General features: G+C 45.4%; 1 protein-coding gene across 15 annotated transcripts; it reads right to left on the bottom strand.

Annotated features, from left to right (window-relative positions):
* Positions 1-983: 983 nt before the first annotated feature.
* On the bottom strand, positions 984-15,472 carry ZNF75A (zinc finger protein 75A). Of its 15 annotated transcripts, none has more exons than XM_054533312.2 (7): positions 15,313-15,447; positions 12,131-12,654; positions 9,038-9,233; positions 8,218-8,309; positions 7,808-7,934; positions 3,959-4,069; positions 984-1,155 (listed from the first exon to the last, which is right to left on the bottom strand). In XM_054533312.2, exons 2-7 carry the CDS (start codon positions 12,536-12,538, stop codon positions 1,130-1,132), a joined length of 960 nt encoding a protein of 319 aa, XP_054389287.1. In that variant the 5' UTR covers positions 12,539-12,654; positions 15,313-15,447; the 3' UTR covers positions 984-1,129. The 15 variants fall into 15 exon arrangements, 13 of the variants coding, with proteins under 13 accessions (XP_054389287.1, XP_054389289.1, XP_009248678.2 ...); XM_009250403.4 differs by lacking the exon at positions 984-1,155 and adding an exon at positions 2,301-3,790 and having other exon boundaries at positions 15,313-15,472; XM_024233381.3 differs by lacking the exon at positions 984-1,155 and adding an exon at positions 2,301-3,790 and having other exon boundaries at positions 10,051-12,654.
* Positions 15,473-15,499: the final 27 nt, after the last annotated feature.

The following is a 15,499-nucleotide window of genomic DNA, read 5'->3' as shown; positions in this document are numbered from 1 at the left end:
ACGACTTTCCCCCTGCAGGATTCTCACTCCACAAGCGGAACTGTCCTGCTCCTGCCTCCCTGCCCAAGTTTCTCCCCAGCTGTCTGTCATCCCTTAGTCCAGGAAGACAGCCACCTTACTGTCTACACTGGTCTGGGCAAATTTGCTTTTGCCCTATATCTCATCTGTTCTCTGAGGCACAACTCACTGAAGATACGACAGAGGTAGTTAACAAACCATTCTTTGAAATCTCCTGCACTTATATGAGGGAGGCAATCCCTACCCCCTAAACCCCACCATAGCCCATTCATCAATAGAAATGCCTGTTTTGTGCATGAGGCAACGCGCAGGGAGACAAAGAATAAGGGAAGTGGAATAAGGCCAGATAGAGAAGGAGGGTTGCCTTGTCCCCTTGAACTGACCTCCTGTAAGATTTGTCCTAGACAGCAATGTCTTTCTTCCCTATCATCTACAGTCTTGGGAGGTCCTAAGTGGTCCCATTAGTGTTGCATCAGCTCAGTTTAGCATCCATGGGAAGCCAGATCTCTTTTGAGGGCCAAAGGCTAGGCAGAATGAAAATGGAAAGGTTCCAGAGCTCCAGCACAACAGTCACTCCCCCAGCTGCCCTTTTCCAAGCTCTATTAAGATATGCCAGGTTGGCCAGGTGTGGTGGCTCACACCTGTAATCCCAGGACTTTAGGAGGCCGAGGCAGGTGGATCACAAGGTTAGGAGACCAAGACCATCCTGGCTAACAAGGTGAAACCCCGTTTCTACTGAAAATACAAAAATTAGCCAGGCGTGGTGGCAGGCACCTGTAGTCCCAGCAACTTGGGAGGCTGAGGCAGGAGAATGGCATGGCATGAACCCGGGAGGCGGAGCTTGCAGTGAGCCGAGACTGTGCCACTGCACTCCAGCCTGGGCAACAGACCGAGACTCCATATCAAAAAAAAAAAAAAAAGGCCAGGTAATGCTACAGAAACACACAGCACCAATGTCTCAGTGGTTTAACAGAACAAATGTTTATTTCTTGTTCTCACAAAGTCCACTATAGGTCTGGAGACTCTTGGGAATAGCCGCCTTCCATGCAGTGGTTCAGTGTTCTGGACTGCTTTGATTTCATGGCTCCTCTCTCTGTATGTGGTTCCATGATTAAGGCAGGAAAGGAGAGCACTGGCCTTGTACCAGCAAAAAAAAAAAAAGAAAGAAAGAAAAGCTTCAGCCAGAAGTGAGGCTTCTTCTGCTCACAACTCATTGACCAAAACTATCTCATAACCCCATCTTAGTGCAAGGAGCAGGAAAGCAAAACCATTCTTTTTACTGTTCACTAGAATACAAGTTCCATGAAGAGACGCAATTTTGTCTCTTGGCCACTCCTGTGTCCTCAGCGTATAGGACAGTGCCTGACACATCATAGGTCTTCATTAAATTGAACAGAATGAGTGAATGTAGGGCCAGAAAGAAAGCTACACATAATCTGGGAGAAGAAACAGAATCCTGGAGGTCTTAGGTTAAGGTGGTGCTGGGTAAGAGCTATGCAGACCAGAGATCCAGAGTTGGCTGTACTTAACAAATAATTAGTATAGGCTGGGCACAGTGGCTCATGCATGTAATCCCAGCACTTTGGGAGGCCAAGGCGGGTGGATCACCTGAGGTCAGGAGTTCAAGACCAGCCTGCTCAACATGGTGAAACCCCTCTCTACTAAAAATACGAAAAATTAGCCAGGCGTGGTGGTGGGTGCCTGTAATCCCAGCTACTCTGGAGGCTGAGGCAGGAGAATTGCTTGAATCTGGGAGGCGGAGGATGCAATGAGCTGAGATCACACCATTGCACTCCAGCCTGGGCGACAAGAGCGAAACTGTCTCAAAAAAATAAAATAAAATAAGAGGTTTGGAAGACGTCAGTTATTTAACCCCTTTCCTGATATACCTAAGAGCTCTAAAAGGAATGCACCTGAGTCACTGCTGTAACTAAACAAGCAAGTTGTAAGAAAATCCATAGGCTACACAGACTTGTGGCAATCCATCAAATTTATCACCTGAGGCTGCTGTTAAATGCTGTGCTGGAAAGAACAAAGACAGGTAGAGCTTACAGTATAGGACAGAACAACATGGATGTGGATTTGCTCATCCTCGCCCAACACTCAGCACCAGTGCCCAAACTTTTTATTTAGGGAACCGTCTCCTGCTGACTAGATGTCCAGGTCTCCATGCCAAATGAGCCACAGGATCCTGCCTGCAGCACACACACTCCAACTCCCTTGCAAATGTAAGTCTTTCTTAATAACAAAGAAAAGTCAATTAAAAAGTAAACAAACAAAACTCTGAGAAGTTGATTTTATTCCCACTAATTTTCTTTCAGGCCTTGGGCAAGTACTAATTTTTATAGCTGCTTTATCCTACTGACATTGCAAGGCACGGATTAACAAGTATAGTTTCTTTTATTGCAGAAAATTCTTTACATCTAATATATATTCCATGGCTACAAATTCCAACCCGTTTCCCCATGATTCCATTAGAGATGTTTTCTATTTTCCAAACATCACCAATGAGAGGCATAAGATAGTGCATTAATAGTTCATCCGGAGATTCCCTAGTGGTGAAGTTAACATGATTTCATCACAGTAAAAAACTGTGATAACAGGATCCAAGAGAAGTTGCCAAAAAGTTCAAGAAGGAACTCAAATAATGTTCAACTTTGCAAACCATGTCCAATGACAAAAGAAAGAAAATCCAATTTGGTTCTTGGAACACTTTACATTGTAATTCATTTCTGCCTCATGAGACTATTGAAATTGGTAAGCCTGCTACTGCGAAGAGAATGGTATGCAATTAAACATGCATGTTACTGCTTTCTGTTTTGGAAGACCATGCTGCCAATGTTTCTATTGGATGTGTTCAAACATGACTGGAGAGATCAATACAAAACCAACAATGTTTACTTCTGTGACCACAGAAGACTACTGAGTGGCTGCAGAGCAAGTCTTGATTATTTTCTGTGAAACATATGTTTATCCCTCCATTTTCTGATGTAAAATTTTTCAAGGTTTGTGATTTTTGTTTTACATAAATTTTAGTGTCAAGCTCCATTTGGTGAATGTCTACAGAATGAGGACACTGGACAAGCTTCTCTTCACAGGTGGAGTTTCTGGTGTCTAAGAAGGCTTGACCGCCTGCTGAAGTTTCTCCTGCATATGCTACAAGTATATGGCTGCTCACCTGTGTGGGTTCTCCGGTGTTTAATAAGGTGGGAGTTCTGACTGAATTTTTTTCCACATTCATGACATGTGAAGGGCTTTTCTCCTGTATGAGTTCTTTGGTGTGTATGTAGATTTGTATTTTGACTGAAGCTTTTCCCACACCATGAACATTTATATGGTTTTATTCCTTGGTGTGTTGTTAAGTGCTTATTAAGATCTGAACTCCATCTAAACCTCTTATCACACTGTTGACATTTATAGGGTTTCTCTTCAGTGTGAATTCTTTGGTGCTTAATAAGGTCAGAGCTAACTCTGAAGGTTTTCCCACATTCCTGACATTTAAAAGGCTTCTCTCTTGCACAATCTTTCTTGTGACGATCCATAAGTTTAAGCAGCTCTTGTTTCCAGGTTGAAAGTTTCTTTCTTTTCTTCACTGGAAAATCTTGGTGCCATTTTCCCACTCTGTGCATATCAAAATGATTTTCTTTGCCTGCTGTTTTCTGGGGAACTTTTACTTTGGCCTTTTTTGATATGATGCCTGCTGATGCTTGTATTTCTAAGTCAGAAAGGGATACAGGCTGATGATTTTCAGTGTCGTTTTTGAGCTTTAACCCTGTTGGAATAAACATAATCATACATCTGTACCCCAGAACAAGAAAATCACAGGAATAAAAAGAAAAATTCAATGATTAAAAAAAAAAAGGAACAAAATCTTAAAATATTAAGCCCTTGCAAAAGTTCATATCAAGGCACATTTCTCCACTTCCCATGGTATATTTACCTGTAGGAGATTTTCCGGCACTATCCTTAAACTCCGGGGATACTTGAACCCATGGCTCTTCCCCTTGCTCTAGACAGGAGATCACTTTAGGTTTGGGGAGCACAAACAATGCTGTCAAATGGACAAAATGAGGTCAAGGACTGGTAACTTAACAGTGAACTGGTTCACTAATCCCAGACTGTTTCAGAATGACCAAAGACGTTTTACAATTTTTTACTCCAAATGGTTAAATGGATAGACTCCAAGATTCAGTATCATGTTTATACTATGCTATACTTATAGGTAGCTATGCAAAGCAGAGACTAAGAAATAAACCTATGGTGGATCAATGAAAAGGATATAGGGACTGGGAATCCAGTACATGTTCTCCCTCTTTTGCCATCAATACCCTATATCCAACCAAGGGGGAACCAAGCTCCAGAAGTTGCAGGGAATATAAGCTGGTCTTATTAACTCTTTAGAAGGACTCAGCCTGGATAAGACCAGGTATGGCAGAGCCAATGTGAAGGACGCTGACTTGAGTATCATAAGCACAAGTGATTACTATTATAATTACAGTTACTTTTTATTTAGCCTTTATTCTTTAGCCACAGGCCCTCAGCTAGGATAGATTTCTACCATTCCTATAGACTACTGGTTCATATGCAGGTAGAAGAAATAGACCAAAATCACTTGGTGAAGTTTCTCTAATTACGGATTACAAGGTATGAAACTCTGTCACTCATTCATTCAACAAACACATATTGAGTGGCTATGGTGTGTTAGCCACTGCTCAAGGGCTAGGGATATAGTAGTGAAGAAGACCCCTGATTTCATGAACTTTACATTATAGTAGAGGGGTGGCACAATCAATCAATAAACAAAATAATGTCAGGGAGTGATAAATGTTTTAAAGAAAATTAAATCATGGTAAAGAGTATTTAAGATTCTGCTCCTGTGAAGCTATTTTAGATAAGGTCCTGTGGGACACCTGTTGGAGAAAGTAATACTTGAGCAGAAACCTAAAAGTGAGTTTTGTCACATGGCAGAAAAGTATGCAAGGCAAAGGAAAAGTAGAAATGAGCCTGGCGAGTTCAAGTAACAGAAAGACGACCAGTGTGGCTAAAGAGGACTGAGTGCACAAGCACACCAGTAGCAGGACACATGTGCAAAGAAGTCCACAGGAGCCAGACCATGGAGGGTCCAGAGGCCTTGGTAAGAAGTTTAGATTTTTCTCCAAATATGGTTAAGAAGTAACCACAGGCTTCTGAAGCAAGGAAATGCAACGATCTGATTAGGTTTTCAAAAAATCAATCGGGGTGCTGTGTAGAAAACAGACTGTGGGAGGACAAGAGTGGAGGCAGGGGGACCTGTTAGAAAGCTACTGACATTGACCTGCTTCAAGATGACACTGGCTTAGATCAGGATGCTGGCAGTGCAAGGGGCTGAAACATGGTTGCAGGCAGGATATGTCAAAGTAGAGCTAAGAGAACTTGCTAATGAATTAACAGTGGGGGTATGATGGCAAGATCAGGGTAAAAGATGACAGTACTAGCTGGGCACGGTGGCTCACGCCCGTAATCCCAGCACTTTTTGGGAGGCCGAGGCGGGCGGATCACAAGGTCAGGAGATTGAGACTATCCTGGTTAACATGATGAAACCCTGTCTCTACTAAAAAAGTACAAAAAAATTAGCTGGGCGTGGTAGCGGGCACCTGTAGTCCCAGCTACTACTTGGGAGGCTGAGGCAGGAGAATGGCATGAACCTGGGAGGCGGAGCTTGCACTGAGCTGAGATCGCACCACTGCACTCCAGCCTGGGCGACAGAGCGAGGCTCCATCTCAAAAAAAAAAAAAAAAATGACAGTACTTTGTTTGCCCTGAGCAACTGGATAATGCTCATACCCCTTACTGAGATGGGAAAAACATGATGGAGAAGGTTTGGGGAAAGGGAAGGGATCAACATCTCCACGTAGGATAAGGAATGAGCATGTACATTTGGAAAAAGCTCCCCAGGTGATCTGGATACACTACCTACACCCTCCCCTACACTATCTAGTTGAGAATCAACCAGCTCCTGGAACAGTGAGACCCTCTCACAGGGGTTCATTCTCAGTAAGCTGAGAACAGATTACTCAACTTCTACACAAAAAAAAGGGAGAATCTTTACCTAGAGAGATGATAGTCTTATAGTTTTCCTGCATTACATCATTGTAGAGGGTCTTCTGAGTGTAATCCAGTAACTCCAATTCTTCCTGAGAAAAATATATGGCCACTTCTTCAAATGTCAACAAGCTCTAAAGAAGAGAATGGACTTCAGCTCCGAACTTGCCACTGCAGAAGCAGCCTAACTGGGTATGAATTGCATGGTAGGCCAGGTGCTAAAGAAATGAACGGAATACGATTTAAGAAAAAAAAAAGGCGGCGGTGGGGGCGGGGGCGAAGGCAGAAAAAAAGGAGCCAAGGGGTCAGCAAACAGCCTAGGAGGTACCCAGTTCCCTCTGGGCCAAGCCTAATTGTCCAGGGTAGAACCTCTGGGGCTAACATGCCTCAGGGCACATGCTGGGCAGTGTGGGTCTTGGGCAGCAGGGAAAGGCAGATAAGGTCATGCTCAGGTAGCCCTACACTGCTGGAAAGCACAGCTCACCTGGGACTGAGGCAAGAGGAGCTCAGGTGCCACTGTCCAGTCTTTGGTGTTTGTCTGCTCAAAAAAGACTAAAATCTGTTGAGCAGGCACAGCTGTGGGTGGAAAAGAGCCAGAGGGCATTTCTCTTGTTTCTATGAATGTCCTTAGCTCACTTCTAAAATACAGAAGATCCTGATTCTTTCTGGAAAGATAGGACACCTTTTTAAGAGTGCGTATGGTAACCACTTGGTTCTTTGTAAATTAGAACCAAGTGTCTACCAGCCCCTAGAACCGGTTCCCCAGATGATTATCCTCAGTTTTCATGAGGAAAGTTAATAAAAAGATATATATATAGGGTTTTTTCCCCTTGCATGATAAACATTTTTCTGAGTTTAGCAAAACTTAGATGTACTCAATTTGAAAATGAAGTACTCAGGAAGCCCAGTGTGCCAAATAAAATGAAACAAGAGGGTAAAAATGAACTTGACAAATTCAATTAACAGCAAGGAGACCAGCTAAGTGGCTGGTGAGGACTAAGCAAGGGCTTGAGTAGCAGATGAGGGCAGACAGATGAGCAGGAACCAGGCTGTAGAGTGTCCTGGAGCCCTGGTAATATCAGACTTTTTTTTTCTGAATGTCAGTGACCACATGCTTTTGAGGAAAGGAAATGTCATGATCTGATTAGGTTTTTAAAAGATCAATCTAGCTTCTGTATAGAAAACAGACTGTGGAAGGGCACAAGGAGATGAAGGGGCACCTGTTAAAAAGCTACTCATGTATGCCTGGTTCAAGATGACACTGGCTTACACCAGGATGCTAACAGTGCAAGAAGCTGAGACATGGTTGCAGTCAGGATATGTCAAAGTAAAGCTAGGAAAACTTGCTAATGAATTAACAGTGGGGTATGATGACAAAATCAGAATAAAGGAGGACTTACTTTGTATGCCTTGAGCAACTGGATAATGACTGTGCACCTTACTGAGATAAGAAAGACATAGAAGAGGAAGTTTGGTGGAAGAGAGAAGGAAAGGATAAAGAACTCAATGTAGGATAAGCAATCAGCATGTACATTTGGAAAAAGCTCCACAGGTGATCTGATCTGGATACACTACCTACACCCTCCCCTACACCATCTAGTTGAGAATCAACCAGCTCCTGGAACAGTGAGACACCCCTCACTGGGGTTCCTTCTCAGTAAGCCAAGAATAGAGTACTCAACTACATAAAGGGAAGGGAAAATCTTTACCTAGAGAGATGACAGTCTCATAGTTTTCCTGCATTACATCATTGTAGAGGGCCTTCTGAGTGGGATCCAATAACTCCCATTCTTCCTGGGAAAAATACATGGCCACTTCTTCAAATGTCAACAAGCTCTAAAGAAGAGAATGGACTTCAGCTCAGAACCTGCCACTGTACAGAAGCAGCCTAGCCACCTGGCTATGAATTGGCCAGGCGATAAAGGAATTAACAGAACATGATTTTTTTTTTAAGTGAGAAGGCAGAAAAAAAGGAGCCAAGGTGTCAGCCCACAGCCTGGGAGGTACCCAGTTGCCCAGAGAACACCAGGGACTAACACACCTCTGAACCCCTCCTGGACAGTATGAATCATACATAGCAGAGAAAGGTAGCCCTAAACAGCTGGAAAGCACAGCTCACCTGAGACTCAGGTAAGACGCGCTCAGGTGTCACTGTCCAGTCTTTGGTGTTTGTTTGCCCAGGAAAGGCTAGAATCTGTTGAGTAGGCACAGCTGTGGGGGGAAAAGAGCCAGAAGAAATCTCTTTTATCTATAAACATCCTGAGCTCATTTCTAAAATACTGATCCTGACTTTTTAAGTACAGATGGGACACCTTTACATGTGTGGTGTGTGTGATGTCTGAAGCAGTCTCTTCATAAATAAGAACCAAATATCCACCAGCCCCTAGAACTAGTTCCCCAATTAAATGTTTCCTCAGTTTTCATCAGTGAAATAAAAGGGAAATCCCTTTTTCCTCTCATATTTTTCTGAGTTAGGCAAAAATTAAAGATACCTTAAAATGAAGTACTCAGGGACTCTACTGTATAGTAGGAGATGAAGTTTTTTGTCTTTTATTATGTTTTTCCTGGTACACAATTGTTTTCACATTCTGCCACTAACAACCCATCTGATCCCAATTCCTTCTGTATTTTACGAGGATGAGGTGGCCCCAAGCCTTCTCACTCCATTTCTTTCCTTCCTCTCCACTTTTCTAAGGAACAGAGTTCACACTGTTATTACCAAGAGTTCTGTGGTTTAGATATTTCTGTTCCCTAGGCCAGCTCCCACTTTCATCCACAGTTGGCATTTCTACTGCTACCTGGAAGGACATCATAGTTGCTATCAACGTTGGTTTTACAAATCCACAGAGCAGGGTATTCAAAAAATGCCCATGACATTTTGGGTGAATAAACTATTATCACAGCTCCCAGGAGAAGGAAATTATCATGAAGCTCCTTACCCCTCTCATACACAGGCTCAGTCTCTTTATGAGTATTCCTGCTGAGCTGTTCTTGCAGACCCTGGTATGTATTCCAAAATTCTTCATCTTGGGATATGCCCACTGGTTGGGACTCTGTTGGCTTCAGCCTGAAACTTGAGGCCTCTGTTGTTTCTCCCAAGAGCACTGCCTCCTTTCTCAGCTCATGGACTGCAACCTAGAAATAATTCCCATCCTTGTTACCACAGAACTTACTTTTGGTTTGTGGGGGTGGAGGCAGAGCAACAGGTGTACAGCCCACATTGTGGGTAGTATAAGACACTTAAAAAAAAAACGACAAAAAAAGGCTTAAAGAGATACTGGGCTACCAATGTTCCACAAATGACTATACACAAATGAGAAAACTAGGGTAAAAGGAAATAAACTGTGGTGCCTGCCAGCCCTTCAACACAGCAGCTTCTACTCCTCTGTATACGGTCTAGGTCAGGCCACTGGCAGGGTTGGGCAGGCCACTCATGTTGTGTTTTTTTTTTTTTTTTGAGATGAGTTTTGCTCTTGTTGCCCAGGCTGGGGTGCAAAGGCATAATATCAGCTCACTGCTACCTCTGCCTCCTGGGTTCAAGTGATTCTCCTGCCTCAGCCTTCCGAGTAGCTGGGATTACAGGCATGCACCACCATGCCCGGCTAATTTTTGCATTTTTAGTAGAGACGGGGTTTCTCCATGTTGGTCAAGTTGGTCTCGAACTCCCAGCCTCAGGTGATCTGCCCACCTCAGCCTCCCAAAGTGCTGGGATTATAGGTGTGAGCCATCGTGCCCAGCTGGGCAGGCCACTCATTCTAATACTGTCTTGTCAGGCCTTTTCTGTTGACTTAAATCCCACAGTTGTGGTTTTCTATCTTCTAGTTTTCTCTAAAATTCAAAGAAATGAATTTAAAAGTTTTCCTGTCAGCCTGATTATCCCTATAGCCAGCGAAGGTTTTCAGAGAATGGGGACAGAATGGAGAAAAAAGGGGAAAGAGTGGCTCCAACCTACCTCCAGATGATTCTGACACCAAACATAGGTCCTGCCCTGTATTCTTCCCAGCAGACCCGAGGTCAGCAGATGTGTTGCCACCCACCAAGTTCATACCCTGGCTCCCGACTTGTCAGCAGAGCCAAGGAACAACCATTAAGGGAAGGCAGTAGAGACTTTCATCTACTATAGGGAGGACATTACCCATCAGTGCATTTCTTGTCCTGGGCTATTCTGTTGGGAGTTTTCATTTTTCCAAATCTTTGTTTCCCTTTTTTCTGTTTTCTTTTCTTTTGCAGTCTTCCCCTAGTTTTTTGTTTGTTTGTTTTTTGAGATGGGAGTCTCACTCTGTCACCCAGGCTGGGGTACAATAGTGCAATCATGGCTCACTGCAGTCTCATCCTTGCCAGGCTCAGGTGATCCTCCCACCTCAGCCTCCCGAGTAGCTGGGACTACAGGCACATGCCACCATGCCCAGCTGATTTTTGTATTTTTTGTAAAGACGGAGGTTCACCATGTTGCCCAGGCTGGATTTTTCCTAATTTTTAAAAATATATATTTTTTGACATGGAGTCTCGCTCAGTTGCCCTGGCTGGAGTGCAGTGGTACAATCTCAGCTCACTGCAACCTCTGCCTCCTGAGTTCAAGCCATTCTCCTGCCTCAGCCTTCTGAGTAGCTAGGATTACGGGCACACGCCACCACGCCCAGCTAGTTTATGTATTTTTAGTAGAGACGGCTTCAGCATGTTGGTCAGGCTGGTTTCAAACTCCTGACCTTGTGATCCGCCCACCTCAGCCTCCCAAAGTGCTGAGATTACAGATGTGAGCCACCATGCCTGGCCTAAAACATTTTTTTATTTTTAAGAGACAAGGTCTCACTCTGTTGCCCAGGCCAGAGCACAATGCTGCAATAGTAACTCACTGCAGCCTCAAACTTCTGGGTCAAGCAATCCTCTCACCTCAACCTCTTGTGAAACTGGGACTACAGGCATGTGCCATCAGCCTGGCTTATTTTCTTTTTTTTTTTTCATAGCAACAAGGTCACACTATGTTCCCCAGGCTGGTCTCAAGCAGTCCTTCCACCGCGACCCCCTAAAGTGTTCGAAATATAGGCATGAGCCACCGAACCTGGCCAATTTCTCCTTTTCTTTAAATGTCCTTGTTTTCCTGTGTTCTCCTTGTGGATCTGCCCTTTTTTTTTTTTTTTAAGACAGGGTCTCACTCTGTCACCCAAGGGAGTGCAATGGTGCGATCTCAGCTCACTGCAACCTCCACCTCCTGGGCTCAGGTGATTCTCCTGACTCAGCCTCCCAAGTAACTGGGACCACAGGTGTGCGCCACCATGCCTGGCTAATTTTCATGTTTTTTGTAGAGACAGGGTTTCACCATGTGGCCCAGGCTGGACTCAGGAGATCCGTCTGCCTTGGCCTCTCAAAGTGCTGGGATTACAGGTGTGAGCCACTGCACCTGGCCCCTCTTTTTTTGTGTGTGTGTGAGATGGAGTCTTGCTGTGTTGCCCAGGCTGGAGTGCAATGGCGCAATCTCGGCTCACTGCAACCCCCCAGGTTCAAATGATTCTCCCTCCTCAGCCTCCAGGATAGCTGGGATTACAGGCACCCATCATCACGCCCAGCTAATTTGTTTATTTTTGTAGAGAGAGGGTTCCACCATGCTGTCCAGGCTGGTCTTGAACTCCTGACCTCAGGTGAGCCACCCGCCTCAGCCTCCCAAAGTGCTGGGAACACAGGTGTGAGCCACTGCATCCAGCCTCCCTGACTCTTTATTACCTTTTATTCTGTTTCTAAGTACTTAAGTCCTGTCTCCTTGGCCAAGCCAGACTAGGCCCATCACCCTCAATTCACCCTGGCTCCAAAGAGGGCAAAAGCAACTCTCTTTCTCTAAGGCCAGGGAAGTATCTGCCACAATCTCTGAAACCTGTAAACTTTTCTGTGGGCCTGTAGTTTCAAGTCCCACCTTAACTGTCCTAAAAAAAAAAAACACAGTGACCTAATCCATCGAATTTCTCAACTAACTGCCACCATCTCTGCTATATCCACCTGCATCCTATTTCACTGTACACGCCAGGAATCTTTCTTCTCACCCCATTCCATGTTTGACCAGATTCCCTCTGCAAGTGTTCTACCAGAGCCACAGCCTCCTCAATGCTCTGTGGATGGTGCTTCTTCATCTGGGTCTGTGTCTCCCTGGGCAGAATAGTCAGGAACTGCTCCAGCACCAGCAGTTCCAGTATCTGCTCTTTTGAGTGGATCGCTGGCCTCAGCCATAGATGACATAATTCTTGAAGTTTGCTGACAGCCTCACGGGGTCCAGCTGCTTCATCATAGGTGAAGTTCCGGAAGTGCCAGCAAGAGCTCTTAGGATCGAGACTGTCCATTCGAGGAGATTTTTTACTCTGACCGGAGCTCTCTCTTGCAGGCCCCTTGGTCTCCCACAAAGCCCTGATCTGAGGGTCCAAGTACGCAGCCACTTTCAGATCTACCATCATCATTCTGCTCTAGGAAGTTCTGCTCCTGTGTTAAGACACCCAACTGGTACCACGTTTGACAAATGAGATCCTGTCTGGTCTTGTACAAAAGCAATAAAAGGATCTTCTTCCTAAAAGCACTGAGGACAAGAAAAAAAAAGTATGTATCAATAAGAAATTCACATGAACCTCATCACTTGCGACTTATGAGAGAAAATAGAACAGAAAAAGTATCCTGTCTTCCCTTCAAAATCAACGAGCAGGCCCTTTGTTTTTCTCCTTTTCTATTATTCAGCTGAAGCACAGCACAAAAAACACAAATGTCAGTGGACAACTGTCTTTTTTATAAAAAAGAAAACAATTTAGGAAAGGCTGGTGGGTAAGAAAATTGGCACCCACTGGCTGAAAAGTATTTTGGGATTTTCCAAGGATTTAACTGGTGTGCCTCCTATCCCATCTTCCCCATAAGAAAAGAATAGGAGAAAATAAGATTAGGAAAACATTCTGAGATTCTCTTAAATTTCAACAGATCATCCCCGTCTGTCTCTAGTAAGGGGAGTACAACTTTTATGACCCTTCACCCTCTTGTGAAGATGGAAGCCTTCACTTTAAAAATATTTTAGGCCAGGGGCAGTGGCTCATGCCTGCATTCCCAGCACTTTTGGAGACGGAGGTGGGAGGATCACTTGAGCCAGGAGTTTCAGACCAGCCTGAGCAACACAGCGACACCCCGTCTCTACAAAACACAAAATTAAAAAAAAAAAAAAATAGCCAGGATGGTAGAGCACACCAGTAGTTCTAGTTCAGGAGGCTGAGGTGGGAGAGTCGCTTGAGCCCAGGAATTCAAGGTTGCAGTGAGCCATGACCTCATCACTGCACTCCAGCCTGGGAGTCAGAGCAAGACTTTGTCTCTAATTTAAAAACTAAAAATAAAGGCACCTTAAAAAACAACATTTTATATTTTCCATTGTAGGAATACTGGCAAAGGAGCTGAGACGGTGAGATCAAAATACAGTCGTATCCCTTCTCCAAGGTGGGTAAGTTCCAGTACATTCTGTGAATACCTAAAACCCCCAACAGCATCTAACTGCATTATACTATTTTCTCTATGTATACATAGCTATGATAGTTTAATTTATAAATTAGGTACAATAAGAGATTAACAATAAAACACGGTAATAAGTTATTTAAAACTGGCGGGGCGCCGTGGCTCATGCCTGTAATCCCAGCACTTTGGGAGGCCTGACGTGGGTGGATCACCTGAGATCAGGACTTCAAGATCAGCCTGGCCAACATGGTGAAACCTTCTCTACTGAAAATACAAAAATTAGCCAGGTGTGGTGGTGCGCGCCTGTAATCCCAGCCACCCAGGAGGCTGAAGCAGGAGAATTGTTTGAACCCGGGAGGCGGAGGCTGCAGTGAGCTGAGACCGTGCCAGGGCACTCCAGCCAGGGCAGCAAAGTGAGATTCTATCTCAAAAAAAAAAAAAAAAGTTATTTAAAACTAATGAACTGTTTATTTCTGGAGTTTTCCATTTAATATTTTTTGGATGGCAGTTGACAGCGGGTAAGTGAAACCCAGATAAAGTGGGGGGGAGGGGGTACTACAGAAGGAAAATAAAAAAGTAGCCTATTTTCAGACAATGTCTCCCAAGTAAGTAACAAGATGCTCATCATTCTTCTTTGCAAGACACATAAAGGGTGCCATGCAGATGATTTATACGAATTTTTTTTTTTGAGATGGAGTCTCCCCGTCACCCAGGCTGGAGTGCAGTGGCGTGATCTCAGCTCACTGCAACTTCCACCTCCGGGTTCAAGCCATTCTCCTGCCTCAGCCTCCCGACTTGCTGGGATTACAGGCGCGTGCCACCACGCCCGGCTAATTTTTGTGTTTTTAGTAGAGACGGGGTTTCACCATCTTGGCCAGGGTGGTCTCGAACTCCTGACCTCGTGATCCACCCATCTTGGCGTCCCAAAGTGCTGGGATTACAGGCGTCAGCCACCGCACCCGGCCTATACGAATTTTTAAGTGTGCTTACTTGATCTGGAGAAAATTACAGTTGACCTGTGTTTACAAAATATCAAGTTGTAAAAAAGGATATCTTATTTACAAAATATCAAGTCGTATTTTCTTTCTGTCGCTGATGTTTATTAAATATCAACTCCAACAGGAGTTGGTGACGATGAAAGTGAAACTTTCTGCTGACTTTGTATTTCTCCAGCGGTCATTTAGACTTCTAAGGGGGGCTGAGGAGAGCCGTGAGCCTCACTTTTCCTGAAGTGAGCCAGCAGAAACGGCACCGAAATTCTGCCCAGGATGCCACCGGTATTCAAAGAAGTGGCCAGCTCCTTGCTGCCCACCCCGGCTCCAGAAGCAAAGACACTTCCTATGTTTCTGCATCAGTAGAAGCTGCTAGCCCTGAGGCTCAACCGACCGCATGACATCGGCCGGACACGGAAATGCCAGCGGAGGCGGGAAAGGGTCGGCGGCGCAGCTGCAGGCACTGCTGCCCGCCAGCACTCGGACTCGCCACAGCCTGTGTCTGCGACAGGCGTGCCCGTGGGCACTGGGCAAGCGGACAGTGTCCCAGCGAGCTTCAGCCACGCCTCTGGGATATAGCTGCGAAAAGCGGGGAGAGAATGGTTTCTCAAGCCCGACGGTGGCCCCGCCACAGGCTCCAGCCGCGCGGCCCGGAAGCGCCGCGGCCGCCGCCTACGGAAAATGGCTGCCTCCCTGCGGCCGCCGCCGCTCCAGGGGCTCCAGGGTCGAAGCCATAGGGGAAGCCGCTTCTCGGTTACCTCGGCCAGCTTGGCTTCCGTGGAGGCCGCTCCTCGCTTTCTGAGGCTCAAATGCAAGCCACCGCCCGGAAGGCCGCCCATCTGAGGAGCGCAACCGCCGGCCCACCGCTGCCCTACCGCTGCCCTGTCCAGGTGCAGAGCCTGAGCAACGGCCGGAAGTGGAAGTGACGCTTTCCGAGGGCGCGCG

This window comes from Pongo abelii, chromosome 18 (genome assembly GCF_028885655.2).
Source record: "Pongo abelii isolate AG06213 chromosome 18, NHGRI_mPonAbe1-v2.0_pri, whole genome shotgun sequence".
Lineage (NCBI taxonomy): Eukaryota > Metazoa > Chordata > Mammalia > Primates > Hominidae > Pongo > Pongo abelii.
Note: the sequence above shows the minus strand (reverse complement) of the source record. Positions and strands in the feature narration are given on the sequence as shown.